At 43.5% G+C, this 16,542-nt stretch overlaps 1 protein-coding gene across 6 annotated transcripts in view; it reads left to right on the forward strand.

Moving 5' to 3' along the window:
- The window catches only part of SNX9 (sorting nexin 9), a 96,635-nt gene that overhangs the window by 16,894 nt on the left and 63,199 nt on the right, over positions 1-16,542 (forward strand). For 4 of the 6 annotated variants that reach the window (XM_059714420.1, XM_059714428.1, XM_059714441.1 and 1 more), the window contains exons 2-3: positions 12,599-12,824; positions 13,781-13,867. In XM_059714420.1, the coding sequence (XP_059570403.1) occupies positions 12,765-12,824; positions 13,781-13,867 (147 nt within the window). In that variant the 5' untranslated portion in view covers positions 12,599-12,764. Of the gene's footprint in view, positions 1-3,654; positions 3,682-12,598; positions 12,825-13,780; positions 13,868-16,542 lie in introns of those variants that run through there. The other 2 variants (XM_059714457.1, XM_059714450.1) reach the window with 2 other exon arrangements.

The following is a 16,542-nucleotide window of genomic DNA, read 5'->3' on the forward strand; positions in this document are numbered from 1 at the left end:
TGCTCCTTAATGATCTTCTCAAAGAGTTTCCCCAGGACTGAGGTAAGACTGATGGGCCTATAGTTGCCCGGGTCCTCCCTCCTCCCTTTTTTAAAGATGGGGACCGCATTGGCTATCTTCCAATCATCTGGCACCTGGCCTGAGCACCACAAGTGCTTGTAAAGCCGTGCCAAGGGCCCTGCAATAACCCCTGCTAGCTCCCTTAACACCCTGGGGTGGAGAGCATCTGGACCTGCTGATCTGAACACGTCCAGCCCCTCCAGAAGCACTCTAACCCAGTCCTCCTCAACCTTAGGTCTTGAGGCGTTCCCCTCGAGTCCATCTTGAATCATGGTGGGGGAGTCCCAATCCCTGCACAAGAAAACGGAGGTGAAGAATTTGTTAAAGAGGTCTGCCCTCTCCTCTGGCGCGACCACCAGATTGCCCAGCGTATCTTGCAGGGGCCCCACATTTCCCAGCGCCGCCTTCATCCTCCCTATATATTTGATAAAGGACTTATTATCTTTGATCTTGGACACTAGTCCTAGCTCTGTGTCTGCCTTAGCTTTCCTAACAGCCCCCCTACAGGCCCGAGCAGTGGAGCTATACTCTTCTTTGGAGGTCACCCCCCCTTTCCACCGGGTGTACACCGCCTTTTTGGCAACCAGGCATTCCCGGATGTCCTTGGTGAGCCAGGGAGGCTTTTGGGCACTCTTGGCCCCCCTTGCTTTTAGTTGGGATTGTCACCTCATGGGCCCTAAGTATCGTCTCCTTAAGGAACGACCGCTCATCTTGGGCACTGAGTTCCCCTACCCTTGAGAACCCTAGCGCCTCTCCCACCAATCTCCTCAACTCCTTGAAGTTGGCCCTCTTGAAGTCTAAGGTTACCGCCTTGCTGCAGGCCCTTGTCACCCTGTGCTGGATGATGAATTCCAGCAAGTGATGATCGCTATCACCCAGGCGGTCAAGGACCTGGAAGCCCCTTACCAGATCATCGCCTGTGGCCAGGACCAGGTCCAACAGGGCATTTCCTATGGTGGGACTGTGCACCTCCTGGGTTAAGTGGAGGTCCTGTATCTCGGCCAGGAACCTCCTGGATCGGTCCGACCTGGCTGACTGCTCCTCCCAGCAGATATCCAGGTAATTTGGATCACCTGTGACAACTACATCCCTTGCCTTAAGTGCCTCTGCAAGCTGGCCCAAAAATTCCCAGTCCAGCTCCTCCCCTTGGTTGGGGGGTCTGTAGTAGACCCCCTCCGTTACATCTCTCTCCCCACGACCCCCATGTATCTTGACCCAAAGCACTTCAGCTTGCCCCTCCTGTGACCCCATTTTGCTGGCAGAGGATGTGAATTGCTCTTTGACATAGAGCGCCACACCCCCTCCCTTCCTTCTCTATCCCACCTGTAGAGCCTATAGCCCCTAATGCTCACTGCCCAGTCATGGGATGAATCCCACCACGTTTCTGTAATCCCTACTATGTCTGGGCTTGAACTGGCTATTCTGAGGGCGAGTTCCTCCTGTTTATTCCCCGTACTCCGAGCATTAGTGTAGAGGCACCTGAGGCCTCCTGAGGGTGCTCGTGCCTTCCTCTCGCTCCCAGAACAGTTGTGGCCTCCTGCTCCTCGGACATTTATACTTACCTGTGCTTCCCTTCCTCTTGTTACCCTGCGTGCTGGTGAAGCATCCTCTCCACACGAAGTGGCCCCTTCCCCTGGCAAAGCTAGTTTAAAGCCCGCCGTACGAGATCAGCCAACCTAGAGGAAAAGATAAGTCTGCCATTAGGGGAGAGGTGAAGCTCATCCCGCCCCAGCATGCCCTCCTTACAAAAACCTGTGTTGTTGTCAAAAAACCCAAAGCCTGCCTTGTGGCCCCAGCTCCGAAGCCGCCGGTTAACCATGTCAGTGCAGGCCTAATGACGCCTACCCCGTCCACTTACCAGGAGAATGGAGGAAAATACCACCTGAGCTCCCATCCTCTTCAATTGGTGTCCCAAGGCCTTGTAGTCTTCCATGATGTTATCCAGCTTGCCCTTGGATGCATCATTTGTACCCACATGGACCACAACCAGTGGGTAGTAGTCAGAGGGCTTGATGATTTTAGGAATGGTCTCTGTGACATTGCGAATCCTTGCTCCAGGCATGCAGCAGACGAGCCGTGTCTAGGGCTCTGGGCAACAAATCGGACCATCGGTTCCCCTCAGGATGGAGTCCCCGGTGACCAGAACTTTGCGTCTCCTTCTCGGGTTATGCCTCTTCTGAGCCGGTGATATAGGTCGAGCAGCTTCAGTTCCTTTGGGGACCAGTTCTTCTGCCTCCTCCTCCAGGGGGGCCAGGGCTGCATACCTGTTCCCGAGGGGTGTCTGGGGAGCAGGCACAGCAGTTGTTCGGACTGCCCTAGCCTTGACAGGTACCTGCTGCCACCGATTAGTTGGGCGCTGTGCACACGGGGTCTCTCTGGTAGATTCCTGTCCCTGCAGAGAATGGAAATACAGGTCAATTTCATCCTCTGCTGCTTGGATCCCCTGCAGCATGCTCACCTCTGCCTGGAGCTCTACCACCTGCCCCTCCAGAGCCTGAAGATGCTCACAAGCATCTGGTTGATGTATCTGTTATTTTCTAAACCTGCTCTTTTAATATGTAAAAGCTCCTTTTTGCCATTTCTGCATAAATTTAGATTGAGATCTTTGATCTGTACCATGTTCACTTTAGTTCCACTAATGCTAATTTTTTTCAAACATCACCCCTCTAGCACTGTCAACAGTGGAAGTTAAAATACCAGCAGATGGGATCTTAACTGTTCTATTAGCTGTGTTCCTCAGACCAACACTGAGGAGAAGAGTCATTCAAGCACTGGCTTGTCCACAGTAGTGCTTCTGCCATTTTTATTACTGGGGAGCTCCTGGACAGATCTGAGATTTACTAGAAGGGGTGGGTAGGACACTGTCCCCTCAGATCATGGGTGGGATGGGGGTGAGGCATGGAGCCACTGGGTAGGCAGGGAACACCAGGGAGCTGAGCAGATGCATGGGGGTTGGAGGGGGTCGGACAGCTGCTTCTGTCCCTGGCTGATGAGAGTTGGTGGGGGGCAGGGGGAGACCTAGAGTTGCTCCTACCCTGCTCTAGCTGGGGGCTGTGTGGAGTTCTGGGCTTGGCTGAAGATGGCAGTAGGGCAACACTGGTTCCTCCTTCTAGCTCTTGTTCCCCGCCTGCCCTCCCTCCCACCAAGTTGGGCCTTCATCTTCCCCAGCTGGGAGTAGGGTCTGGAAGGAGGGAGCCTTCATGGTGCTACCCCTGTCCTTAGGTGAGCCTGGCATCCCCTGTAGCTGCGAGTGGGGCAGAAGTGACTTTAAGCCTTTCCCTGTGTCTCTATCAGTTGGGGGTAGCTGGAGTTGCCAGGAATCTGCTCTTGCCCAGTGGCAGACATGGGGGCAGGGCAGCAGAGAGCAGGCTCAGGAAAAAGAAACCTTTTTGCGGCTGCTGCTGTTCCCTGCCAAGCCTGGCATGTTGCACAGCTGCAGCCCATGTCTGGAGTGGGGCAGGAGCAGCTTTGGGTCTCCCCCTGCACCTCGGCCTGCCAAGGACAGCAGTGGCAGAAGTGGGGTGTGCCTGCACTGCTGCCCTCCCCAGCTCAAATTTGTCCCTGGGAGAGCTACAATACTGGGGAACTTGAAGAAAAGTGCTGGAGTTGATGCCTGTTTATGTAAGTTGCTGTAATTACTGGCATTGCTCCATGACTTTTTCAGTTTCTGCATCAGCTAAGTATCCAGCCCTAAAAGGAGACTTTTTGGTATAGTGACAGAATGCAGGGCTGCAGAGACAGTTTTCTAGGCTGACTCCGTGCTTGTTGAAGCGAGCATTCTATTTTTCTTTATTTTCTGCTTTAATAGTTCACCACAAAATTAGTCTGATGTACATCAGTATCATCTATAATCTTTTTCAGATTAACAGGTTTTACAAAATTATCAGTACTTTGATTTTGTAGTAGCTTGCATTTCAAGAATTGTGTGAAAACTGAACTTGTCACCTTCAAAGATTTGGTCAATCGTGGTCAAAATATACTGCCTATTTCTCAAGTAAGCTAGACAGCCAAATTTCTTCCATTCCTATGTAATACTGCAGTGGGGCCCCTGCCTTTGCTTAAATCACACTTGAATTCTATGACTGGATGTGCGATTTGCATCTTGGGGGGAGGGTGGGGATTGCTTTAACTTTAATTTATTTGCTTTAATTTTAGATTATATTTATTACTCTTCATGCATCTATAATGTGTCCTTTTATATGATAAAAGGAAACTTCTTTTGCAGTATCTCTGGAACTGAAAAATTGCCTATTTTAATATAAACTTATTTCCTACATATTATAGCCAAAGTAATGCATTAGTTACTTTAAAACTTTTGATATCAGTGAAAACTTGTTGATTAGGGGAGGTAAAAACCTTTAACACAAACTTCATATTACTTTCTTGGCCCTTGATAGGAATATATTGGCTCTGATTTTCCTGGCTTGCATCCTAAATAAACTTAGTTATAAAAATACTTTAAAGCTCACAAAGCAGCCTTTCAAAATAACAAATGTATATCAAAGAATGCCAATCTATTTGGACGGATGGCTGTTGGTAACAAGATTGGAAATTGGTGTTAATGTTCATCTACATTTGTGCATCTGATATTCTGGTTTTAAACTGAATTGGGGTTTACACTAGTTACACTCATGGTAAAAGAGCTTTAAAGGCTGTCTACAGGTGTTGCTGGGAAGGGCTTAGTTGTAAAGTTCAGACTTTGTTTGAGACTTACTGCCTGAAGAAAAACCAGTATTGAATACTGACTGTTCATGTTAATAGTAATATGCTGTTGGAGTTCAAAGTAATACTTCATAAGACCTTAAGTTTTTATATTGCCAGCTCCTGGAGTAATAGCAGTCATCTTGGCTGTATCCATTTACTAAATTTTAAAAATCTGGTCAAAGCAGATGAATCTGTGGCATAACAGGTCTCCTTTAACTGCCTTTGAAGCAACAGAGCCTTCAAAAAAAAAAAAAAGTTCTTTTTCCAGTATATGTTAGTCTTGGGTGGTGACTGCCAGCTTTGTCCTACCTTACTTGGTTGTTTATAAAAGCATACCTTTTTGCTATGATTGTGTAGTTTGCTTTTCATTAGTGATCATTGTGTGAGACCATACTTTTTTTGAGAATACAAACTAGTGTTTAGGTTTATACCTCTAAAATTTTACTTAATGCGATGATTGTAGAATTTGTTCATTGTTGGACCCGTCTTAATTCTTTACGCTTAAGTAGTGTAAGTTACAATGGCCTAACTTGACGACTGGTTTTTTTAATATATGTTATTTGAAATAGTTTTGGTAGAAGCTGTGTGTATAGTGATGCATTCAATTGAATGCCTTTGTTCCTAATCTTATACCTCTGCAAAATCTGTTTCTAGATGAGAAGTGAAAATAATATCAGCTCTGAGGAAATGTGTTCTTCATTGTCACATAAATCATGTTTTGTCAAAATACTCTCACCCAGAGTTCTGTGCAAAAGATTTAAAGTATGTAGCCATGCTCTGTCTCTTCATTATCCATTAAAAGTCAATAACCTGAGACAAAGAAGAAATGGAGACTATTAAGATGCTTGTAATAAAAAATAAATAAATAAATAATCATTACTTTTCCCTAACAATTGGTATACTTGAGATTCTCAGTGACTGATTTTTGTGGTCTCCAGTTGGTCCGTGTGTATTGATTTCAAGCTATTCTTGTATCTTTCATGCTCTAGAATTTTCCACTAAAAAGTTCATCTTGTTCTAAAAACTCAACGGTATGCAAAAATCAGCTTGGATAGAGGTCATCGCTTTTACTGTTCACTTGCAGAGGTATAATTTTGAAAATCACAGCAGCAAGGATTTCTTAGTGTGATTTTATTGGACCAACTGCATAGTCAGGATACAGTTAACCTTTCAAATGCAAGACATTCTTCATCAGGGCTGAGTGAAAGCCAGCACAGGAATTTCACACCAAAAGCCTGTGACACGTAAATTGGGAGATGATGGTCCTTCATATTGATCACAGTTCAAATTATAGTTCAAATTGATCTGTGATTTCTTTTAAAACACAAAATGTAGTGATGGTACATTATCATTATGGTTATTGTTTGTGAACTATTTTGTAAATTGTTGTATCGCAAAACTACAAATCTGGGTTGGGCTTTATTGTGCTAGGAACTATACCAACATCAGGGAAGTCAACTAGCTCACTGAAAAAACTGGGCTCATGTATCTTTTGAAGGTACTGAATATTCCAAGATGCAGAATAAAACATTTCAGTTTTCATTTTGAAATGACTCCTTTTTATAATGAAATCAAATAGTTTTGAAGTAAGTTATTTAGTCAAGATTCTAGTTAAATGCCAACCTCCCCCCCTCCCCAATTAAAAACTAATAATTTCTTAAAATCCTTTGCAAAAATGGAATTTCAGTCTGTTGGCCAAGTCTTCTTACCAGGTGGTTTAATCAAGATAATGAAGAGGGGAGGGAGAAGTAAGGCATAAAAGAATCTGAAGAAGTTGGCTGAAGTGACCTTGAATGTACAAGTGCTACGCATTTTGAGAGCGCTGTTTTTATTTAGGATAATGAACAGCAAGTGAAAAATGTCTTGGTTACATATTATTACAGCTCTGCTTAGCTGTTCATCTGAAAATCCACAGTTCTGGTTTTTTTTTTTGTTGTCAAGTTTGTTTATTGGACATTTAGAATATAATATTTTAAAAATGATAATGTTGCCCCCCTACTCAGCCAGGGCACCCTCCTCTGATACCCTGTAACACAGGGGCGGGCGATTATTTCAGGCAGAAGGCCGCTTACTGAGTTTTGGCAAGCCATTGAAGGCCGCATGACAGGCAGCCAGGGGCAGATGTATATTAATTTTCTAAATTTTTTAGGGGCCCTGCAGGCTGGATAGAATGGCCTGGCGGGCTGCATTTTGCCCACCCCTGCTGTAAGAGGACAGGCAGTTTACTATGGATAGAGACAGGAAACCTTTGAAACATTTCAGCTGAAGATGTAAGTACAGCTCTGGCATACCCCCTGACTAAAAAGTTTCAAAATTGCTGCAGCTGTAAGAGGAAGGGGTGGTTATGAGGGTCTGCACTCGTGGTAGGGAAGCCACACTGCTGGGATATCTGGTTCTCCAGCTTCCAGTCCCCCAGACCTCTCCCATTCTCTGTCATGGAGACCAGTAGCTGGAGACCCTGGCTCCAGTGGCAGTGCATAAGGAGTGCTCCTTGAGCTGATAGCTTCCTTGAGGGGGGGGGGGGTAGTGGAGACCTATGGTGGTAGTGCAGGGTTCCTGCTGCAGGAATCTCACTCCAGATAGCCAGAACTCTTCCTCTTCCTCCCTTTCCCCAACCCCAACAGAAGGGTGGAGGGAGTTTGGAGCTGAAACACCTTGCCGTGGCCCAGCAGTGGGACAGGCCCTCTACATGTTTCATGTATTATGCCATTACGTGGTTAGTTGTGCAGTTAATTTTAGATTGGCTATATGTCCAAATTAACCATCATGCCTTATAGCTGGTTGGAGTTTAAAGTTAGAGCTAGAAAATGTGTAATAACTTTATAGTTGGTTTCTATCTAGCTTTAATTTGCATGTGTAGCGTAGTTACGTCCCTGTGGTTGGGAGCCCTGTCAGCTGGCAGGGTTCCAGCCATGGGGGTACATCATCTGCTGCTGTGGCTGTCAGTACTATCAGCTGATGGGACTCCCAGCCAGGGCAGTGCCTCTGGCCTGCCATGGCTGGCCCTCTCATCAACTGTGGGGCTCAGCCATTGGAGCTTGCTACTAGGTAGCAATCTTGGGCTTCTTCTGCACTGGCAGTAAGGCATGATTAGGATCTGATGCTGGATCCCACAGCTATGCCTCCTGCCGTGCACGTGGCATGGCAGGAGGTGTGATTGTGTAGATTGTGCATCAGATCCTATTGTGTTTTTACACTAAGGGTCCCTTTGAGTCTAACAAGGTACCACTGATGTTGATAATATGCAAGAGGGAAGGATTTTTGTGGACCAACTGCATGGTGAAAAGCTTATCAAAGTCTATCTGAAATGCATTTCATTCTTTGGGTATCCAGGTATCAGTCTAGAGAAAAAAGCAATCAGGACTTGTAGTAGAGATGATCTTTTATTAGACCAACACAAATTTTACAAAAAAATTAATTAAAGAAAATAAAGAAATTCTTTTGCAAAAATCTTATGGGTCTAAGGAAAGATGTCATGTCTACTACGAGTCCTGTTTGCCTTTTCATTCTTCAGGCCATATGAAAACTTGGGTAAGTCTGATCTTAGCCATGTAGTTGTTCCAGTAAAAGATATCACCCACAAAAATTCTTGCCTGACCTACTGAGTATAAAAAAGGGCTGGCTGCTGTTCTGCAGTATGCTGGTCACTTCTGGACTTCCAGTCCGGCAGCCAAACCTTCATGGCCTGGTATCAGGCTGCAGCCCGGGGTTTGGGAACCTCTGTTTTATGACATTTGAATTATCTAACAAGAAGTGAAATAATAGGCAGTAGATCTGTGTAATACTGTCTAGTACAGAGACTTTTAAAGTTTTGCTCCTGAAAGTCCATCTCAGGGGAGCAGCCCTGGATGACAGGCTGCATTGAAGGGGCTTGCGGCAACATTTGGCCCACACGCCACACTTTGGGAACCGCTGATCTAGCGTATGGCTTTTTAATGAATTTTATTGCTTGTAAAGATGCATTATGGAGACCATTGACTCTTTGTATCAGTCATAGTATCTGTTCTTAAGTTGCTAGAGGTCCACACGTCCTCTAAACCAGCCCCTCCCTAACAAAGTGAACATTTAATGTCTAAAGAAGGGGCTCATGTCAGCAGTTTACAGCCCTTTAGGTCTGAAGTGCTTAGTGCCCAAGTGTATAGGAAGCACAGTCTCCAGCCAAAGGAGTAAACAGAAGTCTGTGTCTCTGCCAACGCTGCTGTTTTAATGTAATGTAATGTAATCTAATACTATTCAGCCACGAATGCAGGTGGGGAACTGATAACTTAGTAACAGAACTGTTCTACTTGTTTGAATGGTATTCTTGGAATTGTTTGTCAGCAAATTAGGGGTGATGACCTATGTCAACTGCTGAACAAAGTCTGCATGAACGTTTTCCTTGATTGCTCATTGATACACAATTATTGAAAAAGAAAAATGCTTATAATACCTTAGTCCATCAAGCACACTCTTATCAGGATGGTTTATCACATATCTGCACTTAAGTCTCAGAGTTTGGCTTCTGCATTTTAAAGCTTGTTTTGCCTGAGCATTTAGAGGATTCAAAATTAAGATTCAGGATGTAGATCAGTGGCTCTCAACCTCTTCAGAGTTGGGGCACCCCTCCACAACTGTTTTGAATGAGGTAGCATCTATGATTGAGAACCACAGAAGTGAAGTTGAGCATGACAATGGTTCTCAACCAGGGCCACGCTTTGCCAGATAAAATTGCCTTGTGCCCTTGCTCCACAACCAGACTGCAAAGTGTGGCCCTTGCATCTGCTCTTCTGCGTTAGTTTTCTCTGATCAGACTAAAGCAGGAGCATGCACATACCGCAGCTCTGCATGTGGGGCAATTTTACCTGGCTGTGAGGGAGGCTGCACCAACGGTTCATCACCCTAGGGTGCCATGACACATTAGTTGAGAACCAGTACTGTAGATATTTCTGTGCCATATCTCCTAGGTGTGGTGTTCCATAATGATGATTTGAAATGGCTTGTCTGCAAACTCATTTGCATGGTATGGTCCTTTTTTATTTTCTTCCCAACTTCATCCTCTGAGACTGATTAAATGTTGTTTTTCAGTGTTTGTCTTCCAATTTGTAACAGGCTTTAAAAGGTGGGATTCAGAACTAATGTGTGGCTACTCTGTTCTAAGGATTAACGTATATAAAGATGATAACCGTTCCATATTTGAACACTAGGATGTATTTTTAGGCTTTCTGAAGAACTTTTTCTAAATGGGTAGTTGTTTACAGATAACCTTTGAATTGTTAAACTACAAGGGGTGGAGGGGAGGGGGGAAACCCTCTTAAATCAATCTCAGTCATTCCTATGGGTTTATTTACTGGCTCTTTCTTTAACAAATTAAGAAGTAATACCTGCTCATAGACAAGTACTTCTATCTAGCATTTGGGAAACGAACAGAAACACAACACTTATACATACTGGTTTTGTTGGTTGTTTTTCCCCCTCTCTTATTCAAGATTAATGGCTCAACCATAGCTCAGGTGCTGTAATGTCTGAACTCCAGTGTGTAGTTGACTTGTAAGATGATTTGCTGAACAAAACTCTAGGCAACCCTGGCATGAAGGCTAGTACCGCTGGCCTTCAACATCCAGAGTAAAGTGCCTATATGTCCTGTTACTGATTTTTCTTTAATGCTGCTTTCTCTGTAAGGAAGAGAAGATTATTAATGAATGCTAACTTTATTTCATACCAACCTGAATGAACATACCTTCTGAAATACAAAACATTTTATTTGCTGTAATGAAAATTAAAAGCAAATGTACTTATTCTGTGTTGTTGAGAGGGTGCTGGAATTTTACTAGAAGGAAGGTGTTTTATTCAAAACCTTTTCTGCTTTTGTACCCTTTAGTTTTTCATAGTATAATCTAGATGTGTTGAAAATTTTCAACGTATTGTGTAAGGAGCATTCAAGGTGCCCAGAATCCATATTTTTTTCAAGTTGTACTTGACTATTGAAGGACTCGGTGTTTAATTGATTCTGGTGCTGTTACTCATGTATCGCTTTAGGTTCAATTACAAATCGTGATGTGCTATTTTTTATCCCTTTTTAGCTATTGTTTAAATGTCACTACTGAAAACATCACTCTTCGAGACTTTCTGGAAAAAAATCCTATCTTTCTGATTTTCACTACCACAGTAGCAACCAATTCATGACACATGTGCCACAGTTTTTGCTGGCAGCCTCCATGTGTGGCAATACAGTAGATTAGGGAGGGATTTAAAATGGGAATTATCACACCCTTGTCTGTATCTCAGTGATCACGAAGTGGGGTGGTAGCTTAAAGAAACCAGCACACAATATTCTTTTTCTCTGCTGTCTTCTTCTAGAAGCAGATTATACAGTAATTTGGGACATTTACAGTCTCTATCATGAGCTCTTTGGACAGGGACTTTTGGGGGGGGCAAAGGGGGGGAAGAGGAGGGTTTGATGCCTAGCACAGTTGAGGCTTTCTTGATTAGAGCCTCTTGCCACTGCTGTAGTATGTGCAACTTTTTTTTTTTTTAAATAAATTGTGTTTTAGTTGCATTGCAGCAGTGAACATGTTGCAGAGGGGGTATTTTCTGAGTGACCGCTACTTTTTTTTTCAGCTTGAGATGTGGTCTGTTTTGGGCTTTTTTGTTTGGTTTTTTTCTTTTTTACTGTGGGAGGAGGGTTGGGAAAGTTTAGGGTATAAATACATATTCACAGGTCTGAGGTAAAGCTTAAAAATCTGTTGCCTGCCAATTTGCATGGGAAATGTTAATACAGAATAATTTTTTGTTTCTGAAACTTCCTGTATGGTTATAGAGTGAGAATGAAACATGCGAGCATCTGACAAAAAAAGTGAAAGAGACTGATTCTTGATTTAGTTTAACCTATAGGAAGATTTCAGGAATGAAGATTTGAGGGAAGAAAACAAACATCCGTGGGCTATAACAACATAGGGGAAGTTATACTGCTATAATGAAATAAAGCTAATGTTGAATGTGCATGTGTTGCATATTGCCTCTACCCAAAGAGTTTTGTCTGCCTGTGTCCTTAGACCAACACGGTTATAACCAACAATCCTGAAACATGTTGCTTCATAATTCTTCACCTAATGTGAAGCATTTTAGAATATGCCACTTTCTTTATGTAAGTTTATATTGGTTCTGCTATAATATTATAATTAATATTGGTTTCTGTTTTGCACCAAAATGGCTTAGATTTTTATAGTATTATACAAAAAAAACCCCCACAAACCCCAAAAATGATCTGCTGGAGTGTCATCCTCAGAATTTTACCTTTTACTGAAATTATTGGGTTCTATCAGTCAGCTTCTGAGGCCTAAACAATGAAATATTGATCTTCTGAGCCTCGCTCGCTTGCTCATTTGAATTTATAAGGCCTGAAATGAACATATGGAGAGGGTTTTGGTGAGTGGCTTGGGGTTGTTTCAGTTGGTGGCATGCTTGGTAAATTCAAGAGTTGCCTGTAAGCTAGTATTCCTAGTGGGCTACAGTTAAGGTTGTGATTACACACATGAGGTATGATAGTTGCTGTACTGAAGAGATGTGCTTCTCTGCATAGACGGTGTGTAATACTTGATTTTCATACAGTGCACCTCACAGAAGCTTAGAAATGTTTATGTACAGAAAAGCCTTAACTGGGAAAACAATAAAATCTTTGTGTAATTAGGCTCTAGGTTACATTGTTGCATAAGTCCAGGGTTTTTTTAATGGATCTACTGCAACTACGTTAGGGATTTTTATTTTAATTGAGCTGTTTTTAAGCTGTTCTTGTTAGTATTTATATTGTTTCTAGCATAAAATAGTCTAATTAAATGTTTTTTTTTATGAATAACAGTGGCTACTTGATTAAGTAATGCAGTCTTCCCAAACTGTGGGTCACAACCCCATATGGGGTCACAACATCAGCAGATGAGATAAACGTGTCCTCTGCGATTTCTGCACCCACAGCGGGGTGCGAGGCTGAAGTTGGGCTGGACCAGCTCCAGGCAGAAACTGCCTTCATGGCCCAGCAGGTGGGACCCATTGTGGGAGGGAGCTGCTGCATCACCACAGCTGCCAAGGTGAAGTGAGAAAGTGGTGCAGAGTTGTGCTCATGCTGCTGCCTGGTGAGCAGGAGATGCCTCAGCTTGGCAGTCATGGCGGCGTGGAATGGTACTCCCTCCTTCTCTCCTGCACTGGGTCCTGGCCACGGCCACAGAGCCCCTGGGGGGAGGGCAGCAGGGCAAGGAGCCCCAAGCCTGCAGCAGGCAGCCTGCATCCTCTTCTCTCCCCCCCCCCCCCCCCCTTTGCTCCAGCAATGCTGCCCATGGTGGTGGGAATGGGAGCCAGGCTCTGCACTCTGCTCTGGCCAGAGGAGCACTGACAGGGTCAGGGGGCCGTGGGTGGGGAGAGAAGGACACCTGGGGTTGGGTGGGCTGCAGGCTAGGAGTGAGGGGCCATGCTGAGAAAATGGGATCATAAATGGGGTCACGCTGAGGAAAAGTTTGGGAAGCACTGAGGGTAATGCCCTCAGGTCTGACTTAAATAACTTTTTGTTGTTTTTTGAAATGGTTGCTTCATAAGTCCTACCTGAATCAGAGTAGAGCTGTCTCCTACAAAAGAGCATATCAAGGGGACCTTTTAATCTTGTTCTAGAAATGGAAGATCTGTTCAGTCAGAATGTGGACTCTTTTTTTTTAACTTCTTCCAGCAGTTTCCATAACTCTCCAAAAAATAAAAATCTTAAACTATAATCCTTTAGCCATTAATAGTTGCTGTCTTATGCAGACAGCCATAGATAAGTCTTATTTGTATGGGTTTTTTTGATGCTTTTCAACCTTTTGCTGGAAGTGGATTATGACAGCATCATTTTTGGACTGCAAGATTGAAATGTTAAATTTTGTTTTGCCTGCCACTCTTCCCTCTACCCAACTGTGTTGGTTAACTTTTGTAGATCAGTCCTGTGTTGATATTTAAATAAGTATTCAGAATTCATGTTGTAAAATGATGAGACTGATACCTTTTTTTCTACTCACAGGCTCGAGTTCTGTATGACTTTGCTGCTGAACCTGGAAACAATGAGCTGACAGTTAATGAAGGGGAGATCGTTGTTATTACAAACCCGGTAAGATGGAGCAAGTGGAAACCAGGCTGCCATTCACTGACCTACTTTTAGAGATTTGAAGAGGGGCTATGTGACATCCAGTAGGAATGTGTTAGTTTGCTTTCCCTTTCTCCCCTAGGGTAATGGCAAATTAATTGAATTTGAGAGGCTCTTTCAGTGATGTTATGGATATAATTCATATTAATGAAAGCAAGATCAGAAGATAATAGGCTGCAACCTTACTACATGGTGACCAGACTTTTGTGTTCTCTGATCAGCTTTGTGCTATTAAGCATTCTGTGGTGGTGGTGGTGGTGTCTCAAAAACATGCTAATGATATTGACATCCTTTTTAACCTGAAGGTATTCTTTTTTTTTTCTTTGCTGTCAGCTCTGCAATTGACTAATGGTGATTTTTAGATCTAAATGCAGCATGTTCATGTTCAAATATTTACTGTGTTAAAAATGCAAAAACAACAGTTTACACGGAAATTTTAAACTTCTGCTTTTTAATTAACCTTGTGCTAGTTAGGGCAATGTACATAAAGCTGAAGAAGATGGAAAGAGAATCTCATTCGCCCTGTGAATATTTCCTTAGATGTTCATAACTTTGTCCTTGGTTGCAATTACGGCTTTGTTTTGGAATGATTAGAGATTTGAATGGCTTTAATTCTAATCAGCAACTCATCAGACTCTTCAAAAATCTTCCTAGCTAGAAAAACATACAAAAATAAATTAATAAAATGCACCCAGCAAGTAGCTGAGTGAATTGATATTGTATTCACTCATCTTGGTCAAAAAAAACTCTTCCTTTTGCTCTTAATCTGTGGTACTTTTGGTTCTCATATGGAAATGTAGTTTCATTTGTATAGGGGTGCCTACAGGCAGATAGGGGCTGTGCTCTAACTCATGGCACTTGATATAAAGCACCCATGAGTTAGAGCCCTCTCCCCTTCCCCCCACCTCATTTGGCTGGGGCATGCCAGCAGCCTCCAAGAAAACTGCTCAACTGCCCCTTCCCTACCCCCCAGCTCTGGGGCTGTCAGCAGGAGAGGGAGAGAAGGGTGCAGCACATCTGGTGTGGACTGGGCTTTGCTTGGCGAGAGATGGAGGGGGGCAGGGTGAAACAGAACCCCCTCACCTCGTGCCCCACCCCAAGCTACCCTGCTGGGGTATTGGGGGAGCCAGCTGGACCACTTGGGGCAAGGAGTCTGTGTTCCACACCTCCAAGCCCCCCTCCAGTTCAGGCCAGGGCAAAACAGCCAGTAGCTGCTGCTGCCATTCTCAGGAGGCCTGGTGGAGTGGGGGGCAGGTTGGAACAGCCCCCTCACTTTGTGGGCCTGCCCCAGCTCCCAGTACCCCAGCTGGGTTATTTGGGGGGGGCGGGGGGGAAGAGGTGAAAGAGCTCCGTTCCACCCCTGTGCCCACTCTCCCCATCTCCAGCCAGGCAAAGCTCAGTCAATAGTTCCTTGCTGCTCTTTTTCCCCCCTCCCCTCCCCTGCTGACAGCTGGGTGGGCAGGGCTGGGTTGGTGCTCTACTACAGCACCAGCTCAGCCCTGTCCCTGCAGGAAAAAATTTAACCCTCTAGGAAGCCCAAGTTCCCTAAGGCGCGCACTGCTTTAGAGCGCCTTTATTTAATATCTGATCTGATGAGTCTTAACTTTTTGTACGATCAACTATTTTAAAAGCACTCTGCGGCAGTGCACATCTTATGTCACAGCTGTAGAGCGCTTTCAGAGGCCTGATAATGCAAAAAATGTAGCTTGCATAAGCACTCTAAGTGCCTATCTTGCTTTTTTGACAAAAGGGGTCTTATGGCTTCTTACCCTGATTGAGTAAAGCATTAAAGCAAGTGTAAGTCCTATTGGACTTTAAGTATCTAATTAAGAATAGTATGGAACTTAAGTATCTACTTAACTTCAAGCACTTAATGGAATCAGCTCCTTGGTAAAGAACAGGGTGTTCATGAGCAGCAGTAACACTACAGATAATTGACCACTTGCTTGATAAATATAATCATTACATGAAATTGTGGGCAAGCAACTCAAACTTTTTGCCAGGCTAATTAGTTTTATTAATATGGCCCAAACTGTAGCATGTGCAGATTCTGGGAACTTTCTGAAAACTGTTTAATTAGTTCACATTGAATTGTCAGTAGTTTTTTAACAAGGGTGTCATGCAATGTTAGCACTGTTTGGTATGTCAATATCTAGATGTTATTTGAAATCTGGGTTAATCTTGTGAATTATAGTTTGTATCAAAAACATTCTGATCTGATGTGGTTGCTTTTGCATCAGAATAATTGATGTTTTTTTGTTTTAAAAAAGAAGTAAAAAAATGAAGCAAACCTTGTTTTTAGAATGGGATGCTGTTAAATTTTCAAGTTGGGGGTCTCGGATCTAAAAAGATTGAAAACCATTGGAATATGTGACTTATGCTTAAGTGTTAGAGAGCACAATTTAAAATCAAACTGCCTTCAAAAATTGTTTAAAGGATTATTGATTAGACTTTTGCTTATATCAGATCCTAGAAGTGTTTGCTGATTTGTCTTTTGACATGCACATTCCAGTTTTATCTGAGAACTTTGTTTTAAGGGCAGGGAGAAATTACTGAAAATGAATAAACCTCTGTTTATTCATAAATAAATGAATAAGTATGTTTTGAAATTCAAAACTTAACAGGTGGTGGTCTGCATA

Source organism: Alligator mississippiensis, chromosome 1 (assembly GCF_030867095.1).
Source record: "Alligator mississippiensis isolate rAllMis1 chromosome 1, rAllMis1, whole genome shotgun sequence".
In the NCBI taxonomy this organism is placed as follows: domain Eukaryota; kingdom Metazoa; phylum Chordata; order Crocodylia; family Alligatoridae; genus Alligator; species Alligator mississippiensis.